Raw genomic sequence first — 11,527 nt, forward strand, 5'->3', positions numbered from 1 at the left:
GAATAAATGTTTCTTGAGCACCAAATCAGCATATTAGAATGATTTCTGAAGGATCAAGTGACACTGATGATGCAGAAAATTCAGCTTTGCCATCACAGGGATACATTACATTTTAAGATATATTAAAACAGCAGTTATTTTAAATTGCAATAAAATTTCAACATATTAATGTTCTTTATCAAATAAATGTAGCCTTAGAGACAGGCTTCTTCCAAAAGCATTCAAATGGAACCCAAACTTTTAAATAGTTATGCATACTTTTAAAATAAATGATCTAGCTGAACACTTTTCAGTATTACGTGATCTCGGTATATGTAGTTTGTCAAAGCTTGTTGCCTTTAATGGGATCTGTGGTTGTGTGGAAATGCTCTATTGGTTAAACATGAATAAATACAAAATTGGATATTACGGTACGTACAAACAGGTAATTGCGATTTGTTATTTTATTATAATAAATGCACTTTTATTATAATAAATGCACTAAATAAAAATTAAATAGCCCTATCAAACAGCAATCTCCATCTACACGGGACGTTTGTTCAAATAATAGGGGAATTGTTGAAATTGCATGGCTTTGTAAACAAACTTGATTTAAAGCACAAAATCTTTAGTCAGCTTTCAGAAAGAAGGATACGAGTCTCGCCGCTATTCAGAGACTAACTTTACCAATACAGATCAAGGGGCGGTCTGGTCTCTATAAAATGCACTGAATTAGGGATTAACCTCTACTCCCTATTGGCCACCAGAGACTCTTTAGTGGCTGAAAAGCCAGGAAGACACGGTTCTCCTTGTTTCATAGGATTTGAAACCCACTTTGGGAGGGGGTTGGAATCAAAGACCACTAAATGCATCACAGACATCAGCATGAGTCCTCTCAGATAATCTCCTCTGATTGATTTCCTCTTGTGTGGAGAACACAAAGCCCAGACCACCCCCTTGTGCTGCCAACTACTGATTGGATATTTAATGACCCCAGTGTGTTGTGGGCATTTTAAGCCATCTCCAGGGTGTAATATAGCAGGGTAAAGGGGTGTGGGGATAGGCATCCTGGTATAGCAGTCTCCCAGCTCTACTTAATCAACTATGGGTCCTTCTTTAGGGGCCTAAGCAGTAGACTGCCATCCCTTTCTTCCACTCTGAAGCTCATTTCTCCGAGCATCGTGTCGTCTGCCACACCTTGTCTCCGAAGACTTTGTATCAGCTTCTGATTCTCTAGGTTGTGTTCCAGGATGTTCCGGATGGCAAACACAGCCCACTGGCTTATGACTGGAAAAAAATATTAAGGAAAGTTTGTCAGGGTGTTCTTGTTGGTTTAATGCCAAAAAATCCCACCAAAAAGTCTCCATAATATTCCGGCCTCTATATATGTTTGAGGAACTACTTTCAACATAACTACGCCAATTTTATCATCCATCAGAATGCAAATTTGATCACTGTCCAAGTTTATACTTAGGGCGTGGATGCACAATATATTGGTAGATCAGTTCATTACATAATAGTTTACCAAAATTTTGCCCATACCAGACGTAAAGCTAGCAACACCAGGTCCAGCAGCCACGCTATACAGTAACCAACAACAACAACTTCCTGAAACGGTCAGGAAACAGCGTCCGGGAGGACACAAGCTCAGCTTAGCGACTCATCCACTAGTGAAAGAGCAGCTGGCACTGTGCCCTGCTCTCTCTAATACACAACGGCAGTGGTCACTAGAGAATGAAAGCGTTTCTTTTAACAACAGTGCCAGCATCAGTCAAGGATCCTTTGGAAACACAGCTGCAATACATCAGATTGTCGTGTTATCAATGAACCGTTTCATATGGAACAGAGTTGGCAGGATGCAGGTCAACACTATAAAATTACAAAATGTCACTTCATTTTATTCAAGTGGTGATTTTCCACCTAGGATTTCAATCAAGTTTTCCAGAAAGTGTTGCACATCTATAAAACAGACTTCTGTCAACACCACAAAATTACTCATTTATGCGATACCTACATTTAGCTTCATAAACTATTATGACTAGATATTTCACACAAGGAGACTGGTGAGTGAGGATTACAAAATGTTCATGAGTCAGCCCAACTGTTCCACCTCTCTACACGGGACGTTGCTAGGCAGAGGGACATGAAACCATTGGGCAAAATGCTGGCTTTGCTCTAATGACTTCTAGTCTGAACAAGCCACCAATCATTCAAGCGTCAAACGTTGCGGTAAAACCTCCATTTTTAATGGAATTTAAGAGGCTATTACAATGCTATACACACTTTAGATAACAATATCTTAGCATTTATTGTGGTGGTTTTCACAAAGCCATCAATAAATACACCACAAAAGCTCCAAGTGAATGGAGTCATGACCAAGGATACAGGGGTTGTTGCTGTCAATGCTGCAGTTGTCCAGAATGAGAGCTATACCGTCCAGTTCTCTTACCTATAGGAAACAAATGGAAAAAACAAGGAAAATGGTCTTTAACAGGGACATCGTGAGCCAGACTGGTCAGAAAACAATTACTTTCCATGGAGGAAAGTCCATGCGGTTGAGCTCTGGTTTGGCGCAGTCAAACGAGTTTGCGCTGGTTTTCGTCACATGCAGTCTTTAACTATACCGTACATTACCCCGAGTATGTATCGTAACCCAAGAGCTACAGCGGTTGCCCTTTTGGTTCCTTTTTTTTTAATGAATAAGAAAGATGAGACACAAGCCCTGACAGTTTTCTGCTGCTAATGACTAGCATAGCATTTGATTGAGAAAGTAGTGCTAGCAATAAAATGAAGGGAAACTTATGTAACCGTACGCTTCGGCCACAGAATTAGTTTTGTTTGGCTATCCTCACATGTAGTGGACTACTGCAGAGGCAGCATTTTAAGGCATCAGCACTTCTGTACTGCCACCAAGACACTTTCTCGTAGCAAAGTAAAGATGGAAAAAAATCCAAAACAACAGACAAGTGTAGTTCAAAATGTTGACAAATACATTTAAAGTTAATATTTTTATTATAAATTTGTGTTTAATATATCGTTAAGCTTACTTGAGTCAGCTATTAGCAGTGGCAACATAACACTAAACTGTTGAAATCAATTGTTGGTAGCCTCTCTAATTTGTTTTGTGCGAGAAATGCTATTGTGTGATGCTGTTTTGTTTTTGTTTTTATGTAGACCATAATTTAAGAAGTGATCTAGAGACGCAGGATTTTAAAAGCTGACCACGTTTTAACTCCACTATCGTACACCCATCTGGTTTACACGGAAAAGTAATAGAAAAGCAGTGCAGTGGAATGCAAAAATGCCTTCGGAGTAAACGGCCTATTAGAAAGCAGCAACGGGAGCCGTGCGCTCTCAAGGTGTTAGAACAAGGTTTTTGGTCAAAAAGTGAGGGTGGAGGCTGGGGGAGACTTGCTATTGTTTTTGACCTTTGACCTCTCAGTTGTGTGCCATGGCCCTATTAAAGAAGGCCGGAACTAGGTTCTCCTCTGTGCTGATTGAAGGGGACGGACCTGAAAGCCTTGAAAATCCCTCCTTCGCAGAAGGCTGCTTACAAGAGAATTCATTAAAAAAAAAAGAAAAGGGAACAAAGTGGGCAAAGATCTGGGGAAGAAATGAGATGATACAAGCATGAAATTCAGAATGGTTCTCGGGTCTTTATCTACAAGCATTAATCCCCTGATTAGCTTTCAACGAGGGAGCTTCCACAAACAAAAAGCTCAGGCCTCGGTTGACGGACAGAGAGAAAGCCTCTAAACCACAGCATTGTTAATGTGTTTACCATGACTGGGTTGTGTCGTCCGTGGATCAGTACATTACTGGAGCTGGCTGCAAACTCTATGGTGTTAGTTTCGTCATTCATTGCCAACACATTTCTCTCTCATTCCAAAATGTCACAGAAATCGCAGGAGAGGAAGTTTAAAAGATGATTTCCAAGAATTTTGCTAACTACTTCCTTCCTTTGGCAATCCCACTGACTATTTCAGTTGTTCTTACCCATCAATCAGTTCTCTTTTATTGATGAATTTCAAGAAAGGTGCAGTCGAGCGAAGCTACATATTTTTCAACCAGTCTTGAAGATCATACATTTTACCATTTACCATTACATTTATTGATTTACCAAAATATCTTGTCAGGCATATTTAGAAGAAAGATGACTTTAAAAAAGAAACTAATTAAAAAACAAACTAATTGTAATTTTGAACCTTTGCCCATCTTTGCCACTTTCCTTCCAACCACTAGGATTTACCAAAATGTCAGCAAGAATTGTTTAGTCCGTACACACACACACACACACACACACACACACGTATATATACATATGTAGGTCAGAATAAGCATTTTGTTTGATTCTTGCAAAGGTATATCTGTTATGCTGAATATCAATGGAACATTTTATTTTCACAAAAGTTATGTACATGAGATACAAAATATGCAAAATCAATTTGGAAATTTAATTTGATGCAGACAACAAAATAAGACATATCGGACATATCATATATGGAGTCTGTTTTTAAAACACATTGTTTTGCATATCCCTAAAATGTGACTGCACCTTTCATATCTGCAAAATCTCATACTTACACACACAAACGCACATACAATAACTTCTAGGAGCTACTGTGTACAGTACCTTGTCCTGGTTGACAATGTGGCCATGACATAGGTTCCCAATGAGGCGAACGAGATGAGCTTTGAAACTGAGGGCAGGATGGGTGTCGGCGCCCCCTGGCCTTGTCAAGGAGAAATCCTGTGCTGCGGTGAACACATTTCTACTGGTTTTGCCCAATAAGTGGACCTCTTTTAAGAGATCTGGAGATGACAAAGATGGAGAATTTACACATTACATACAAGATGAGAGTGAGAGAAAGAGAGACCAAGAGAGTGAGAAATGCATGCTGGTGTAACTGTCATGTTTAATGTGTGCATCACAGCTGGAGATGACAGGAGAGTCTAAGAAGAATGAAGATTGTGTCTGTCTGCAGTGAGCTGTGACCTGTCAGTGGTTTCGGTTTCATACAGCACCCTCCTGAAGTGGCTGCTTTGTGTTTTAAATAGTTGAGAAAAAGCATACAGGAGTGTGCGAATTGATTTTTCACTTTAGTTAATGTTCTGCAATACAGACAGTATGAGCTCAAGCAAGCTCAACCCAATGTTTTCAAGACAAGAGGCTTTTTACAGAGTGATTATGCAGTTGTACCAAAACAAATATTTCGCATTTTCAATTCATAACAAAAACCTGATGGTTTCCTATGGTTTTTGTGTGTTCTCATTAAGAATGCATTAGGATTTTTATCTCCAACAAAAGCAAGAGCATTACGCCACATTTTACCGACTGTTGCGCTCAAAAGGTCAGAGTGATCCTGCAGTGCCATGAACTCCTTGCAGCCAGAGGTGATTTCACAAAGGATTTCCAAAAGCCTGATGACAATCATAGCCTCCTACAAATGTACAACAAATACCAGGCTTAGAACATCTTCTATCAAATGTACACTAGCTTTAAGATCAGTGAGAATTTTTAAATGATTTTGAAAGAAGTCAATGCTCATCAAGGCTGCATTTGTTTGAATATATCATAAAATGCAATCTATTCCTGTATTTGCAAAGCTGAATCTTCAGCATCCGTTACTCCAATCTTTAGTGTCACATGATACTTCAGAAATTATTCTAATATGCCGATTTTGTGCTCAAGAAAGTATCAACAGTAGTTTATTAATATCCACTATCAACAGACACTGGTAAAAACATACGTAATATTACACAGTATGACCCCAATATTCTGTATATGGCTATTGAATACTTACATTAAAAGGTGCAAAATGAAGATATATGTAGAATACGCAGATAAAGCTGACCTGGTCATCTGATGATTCAGAGCTCAGAGTGAGAACAGCTCTGCAGTGATCAGAGAAGCAGGAAGCCAGGAACTGAGCTGTGCTCAGCGGCATTAAGCAGTTCTCCTCCTCAACGACACCAAGCTGTGCTAATATCAGCTCCAGCAGTGTGAGCCTGTTGGTATACAATTACATTCACAAAATAATCTATATCAAAACATGCAATATAATAAAAACACATTTATTCTTATGGCCCATTTTACTGCTCAGGCTCCGTTCCAACCAGTCTTAATGTCTACACAGAGAATTACCTTTTAAGGAAGCATCCTAACCAAAGTGGAACCTCATTGGCCTAGACAGAATTATTGAATTGGAATACTTTTGAAAGGTAACAATGCACTGAAAGACAGAAGTACAACGGTGTAGTGAAAAATGTGTATATTTTATTATGTTATGTGACTATTTTAATATTTAATAGAATCCATCCGCCATCTCGGACATTTTTTGACTTAGTTCCACAGTGGCTTATCTATGAATACTTAAAAATGTATTTAAAAATGCCTACTATTTGGAACAGCCAATGATGCTTAAAAATGATGTCTAGTTAGGAAGCTAACTAGAATTTGGGTAACATTTTACAATAAGGTTTCATTTGTTAACCATTAGGTAATGCAATATTTAACATGAGCCAACAATGACCAATATATTCTAACAGCATTTATTAAGCTTTGTTAATGTTAGCTGATACACATTTTCAGACTGAGATTGAGATTATCATTACCTAAAACGAATAAATGCTATAAAAACATTGTGCATTGTTAGTTTATTTTAAATAACGTTGTTAATGTTAACAAATGAAACTCAGTATTGTGATGTACAGTATTAACATAGACGTAAGTGCATCTCATCTTTGTGCAACAACTGATTTAAATAATTGAGTTTTTACCTTCCTCATGGGTCATTTCGGTGTACATCTTCCTTACAAGCTCTGACGACTTGAGAAAATGTTGTGTGACAATAAAGACCCTGTAAGATGAGTAATATTTAACCAAAATATGGTATAAAATAGCCCTAAATAACATGTTTTTTTTTGTGTTTGTTTCAATGCATACACAAAACTTACGTCCAGTCAACATCAGGCAATGTCTTGCACAAGTCCATGATCTTCAGGGACAATTTAAGCTGCTGTGTGTCTTTAACTAGCTGCTCTGTCTTGTGTTCATCCAGACAAGTGTGGATCACCATACATGTGTATGAAACCGCTTTCTCATCTGCAAGCTCCAAAAGATCCCTTCAAAGAGATAGAAGTGGTTACAAAACCACCCCAGTAAAAGGTCTTTACAAATCAGTTTTACAATTTTACAAAATGAAGACCCAACACATTTTTGACTGGCATCGTAAGAAATGCACCATTCATGCCTAACCATAAATTCACTCACCAGAAGATGCGCGGGAAACCAAGCTCCCAGATGTCATCTTTGCAAAGCTGGTTTCCAACAGCAATGTTACCAAGAAACTGAATCCCACATCGAAGTGCTTCCAAAGCAGACAGTCATACATTGATTTATCTGCCTGTTACCCTCCATACAGCTAAAACACCTGAAACCCACCGTCATGAATCTCATATGAACCTCCTGATGAAACCTTCAGGAGTCTGTTCAAAATCTCAAAAGATAGCTTGATAGAGCCTAGATCTCTGTGAAGATAGAAATGCTTTTGTTTTTCAGATTTTATAAAGCTCAACAGGCCACAGACACATTCATATACAGTACTAATACTGATTATAATGTTATGAACAGTGTCCATAAGTCTGAGACCACTTAAAAAATTAGGGGAAAAGAAATCACTGTTATGACATAAAAAAGAAACAAGTGTGTTTGCACTTTATTTTACAGTACATGCACTTACATATATTTACATTACACTTACTAACAAAAGCACTGGGAAATATATGGTTACTACATGAAAACTTGAAATTACCCAGTTACTGCAATTACTATAATTAGTATAGTATCTACAAAGTATGTACATGCAGAACAGCAATGTATAATAAAGTTATATCTAAAAATTTGTTATGATTCTGCGTTATTTGCAGGCCAATAATCACACAAGTTTTACGCAAACTTCAGTTTATGCAGTTTGAGTGCTGCTGTCATTAAATATGGACATAACATATAATTATAGACACAACAATATTATATAACATATTTAGGCATTTAATTTGCTACAATTTCAATATTTTACTCACATATTTATGCCACTTTGAAATTAAACGTTACAATTAAAAATGCAAACGTGAGGCATTTGTATTAGTAATCTCATGTTTTCTGGACACTGGACACTACCTCAGAGATGCTTCTTCTTCTTCTTCTTCTTCTTCTTCTTCTTCTGAATCTATCTTCTCAATCAAATGCTCAACATCCACAGAAAGTTTTGACAACGCTGCAAAGAGGTTTCCAAGAGCCTCCCTGTCAACACTGGCTCTGAGACAAAACAGAAACAAACTGTCAGTCTATTTTCTATTAAATTAATATGTATGGCAGTTCATGCATCCTGTCATATTCTTCAGCAATTAATGCATGTGTCAGAAAACTGGTTCACGTGTGCGGGTAAACACACAGAATACAGAAACTAAGAGTGTGTTATATCATGTAATTATTAAAACGCTAAAGATTAGCATTAAACAGATTTTTAACCTGTACTGAAATCTGTAACACACTCTGCTGAGTCTAGCACATGCTGTGCATTTAAACACACACATTTCTGTTCATTTTGTAAAGTGGGATATGTGTAGTACCTGAACTGCTCATCCCGTAAAGCTTTCGTCACAGTTTTCAAAGTTGTGAGATGTGTGTTTGTAAGTTTTTTCTGTGTCTATCTGCCAGAGCGCGCTGTTTATGTTCTGCATGCTGTCACTGGAGGCTGCCATCAACACACGCGCGCGCACATAAACACAGACTTTACTTCCGCCAGCCGTCTAGACTGGATTTCAAAATAAAAGCCCGTGCACTTGAATTTACGAGAGCGTTCTAATAAATATAAGCCAATTGTTTAAAAATAATAATTTATTTGATACTAGTAATGGTTTCTTTTTGTTAATATTATTTAAAAATACATTAAATAGATTTGAAAGAAACAAATGAGCTTTTTAATTGTAAGTGAGCCTCTTAAATCGGAGATATTTTCTTAATATAAACCTGTCATTACCGTGGTAATTAAAATCTATTATTAAAACAAGATTATTTCTACAATTCGCTGATTATTAATTTCAGTTATTACACACAGTCAGTCAAGGTGAAACAGCCGAAAAATTAACTTCCAATGAATACATTGCAATCACTCTGCTGAGGAACAGAACAATAGTATCCATGGCATTATTGAAAAAATCCAGAAGTCACATTCCTTTATTTTTGAGTTTTGATTTTATGCTATCGCTCATGTTACACTAGGGAAGCACTCTGTGAAGGTTACATTGATTAAATCTGATCTTGAGAGGACAGACCGAATGTTTGTGATCATGCCTAAACATTATTGCATGATGTAACATTCTTGTTGTCCCCGTTTAAGGATGAAATCATCCAGACCATTATAAGCCAGGCCATCTGACACCCATTCATCTGAATCAAATGTTCAAAGGACTCCGACATCAATCGTTCCCAGTTTTTTCATAAACAAGATGTGGGGACAAGTGCTCCAGCTGAAACAACAAAAGGCCCGAGTTCCCCTTTGAATCCTCAGAAGTGCCAGAGTATTTTGGGTCACTGGCTTTCCATCTTGCGGTGTTTTTTCTGGCCTGGGAAATGCACTGAAGGAAGTTGGTCTTGCATGAAGAATATAATTACAGGTGGTTTTGTATCAGACATATATCCTCGGGTTAAGGGTGGGCCTGCTGCTAATACATAAATGGGGTAGTGCCGCTACCAGACCCTAAAACAGTCGTCGATCATGAGAGACAGAAGCCAACTGAAAGCATCTACTGTGCTTAATGGCTTACAGGGCCAGCCGAAAATGTTCCGCTCCACCACTCCAAATGTATCTGGTGTCCTTGAGCAGATTGAGCAGATAAATATGTGCTAAATCAATGATCACTTTGCAAGGCAGCTAAACGCTTGCAGAAATACTATAGAAGTTGGGATGAGTGTTACTCTAATATGGTTCTCATAAAATACTTCCTCATGAGAAGCAGCTGGGAGCAGAGAAGTATTGCTTTCACAATGACAAACTTGCAGGAGACACATTATAATATATCCTGCCATGGTTTCACTTCAGAAGGAGGCTCATTCTACAATAGTTGAACTACTGAGAGAGTTGGGTAGAAAATGTTGCAGACATTATTGTGTGAAACAGTTTACAAAAGCAGCATTTTAATGCGATTAAAGCCCTGTTTGGTTTCATGTGAATGCAGTGATCACAGGAAATCTGCTTCTAATTGCACAATGAAACAAGAACTTAATTTGAAACCATTTTTTCCCCTTTACTAAATAACAAGCGCCGAAATCTGATGTCTCGACAAAATAACCAAAACATCCACCCATTGTAGAGTATGATAACGAGTGATGCTTGTGAATGGAATATCAGCGTTTCTATATTCTAAATGCATGTTACTAATTAGTCTGTGCTCTGTGCATTTCTTTATACTCTGACCTCTACCATACTTTGAGGGATGTCAGCAACTTCTTTAGCAAATTCTATTTATTTTTTGGTGAACTTACTCGAGCCCAGGATATTGAAATACACATAATATCTAGATTAAATTATTAAAAGGCATACGGATACAATTTAATACTACAGAAGTAGTGAAACAAGGGTTTAAGTATCGCATTTTATCTTTCCTCATCTCTGGACCTGACAATTCCCCTCGTCACAACCTCAAGTCTCTAGACCCACAGGTAGAAACCATCCAAACCAAAAGGGGAAAAGATCTGTATCTGGAAAAATCACGGCCACGTTTTTTTTTTTTTTTTTACAAAGATCATTTACAGTCAGTCTGTTGATGACCACCCAAAACTAACAGAGAGAACCATAATTCATTCTCAACAGAAGCCTCAAAGCCACAAACTCAACTGTACTTTCTTGCTGGTCTCCATGGATCTATAAATAGATTTCATGATTCCTTGCACTTTTTAGCACAAAATGGGGGTGTCCTAATTGTTTTGACTTGGTCAGTCAAGTTAAAAATATGATTAGTAAAATAAAAAGTACGTTGATTGGATTCTCAGAATGACTTTATCCTGATCTATAGGACTGGGGGCAGGAAAGTGCTGAAAAAGTAGATCTAGAGTATGTGTGGTTGGTTTTAGGCTTGGTGAAACTGCAGCCCAGATCATGCACCCCCTCTACTGACCAAACAACGAATTAAACATCAGAACAAAAACAGAATGAACAGATATCCAGTATATTATGACCTGGAGGCCCGAGCACACTTCTGAGATGAACTAAAATGATTTGAAACAAGACAAAAAATATATTAAAATAAGCTAAAACAACTAATGATCAAAATGTAACCTGACATCATATTTTTTTTATTTAATTTGTTGCCTCAACTTGAAGTTGACTTTGACCAAATGGTTATCCCATGTTCTAATTATTTGATTGGGTGAGAAATTGATATTAGTAGGTAAAACACACACACACACACAAATGACTATAAAAGTCATGTTAATTCATTTGTAATGTAAATGCTGGAAAACATTCAGATAATGAATGATAAGACT

At 37.6% G+C, this 11,527-nt stretch overlaps 1 protein-coding gene across 1 annotated transcript; it reads right to left on the reverse strand.

The window, feature by feature from the left end:
- Positions 1 to 425: 425 nt before the first annotated feature.
- Positions 426 to 7,619, reverse strand: LOC132105397 (ataxin-10-like). Its single transcript, XM_059510480.1, has 9 exons — positions 7,424 to 7,619; positions 7,253 to 7,349; positions 6,937 to 7,104; positions 6,753 to 6,839; positions 5,835 to 5,982; positions 5,312 to 5,420; positions 4,613 to 4,791; positions 2,365 to 2,428; positions 426 to 1,266 (listed from the first exon to the last, which is right to left on the reverse strand). Exons 1-9 carry the CDS (start codon positions 7,617 to 7,619, stop codon positions 1,082 to 1,084), a joined length of 1,233 nt encoding a protein of 410 aa, XP_059366463.1. The 3' UTR covers positions 426 to 1,081.
- Positions 7,620 to 11,527: the final 3,908 nt, after the last annotated feature.

Source organism: Carassius carassius, chromosome 26 (assembly GCF_963082965.1).
Source record: "Carassius carassius chromosome 26, fCarCar2.1, whole genome shotgun sequence".
NCBI classification, from domain to species: domain Eukaryota; kingdom Metazoa; phylum Chordata; class Actinopteri; order Cypriniformes; family Cyprinidae; genus Carassius; species Carassius carassius.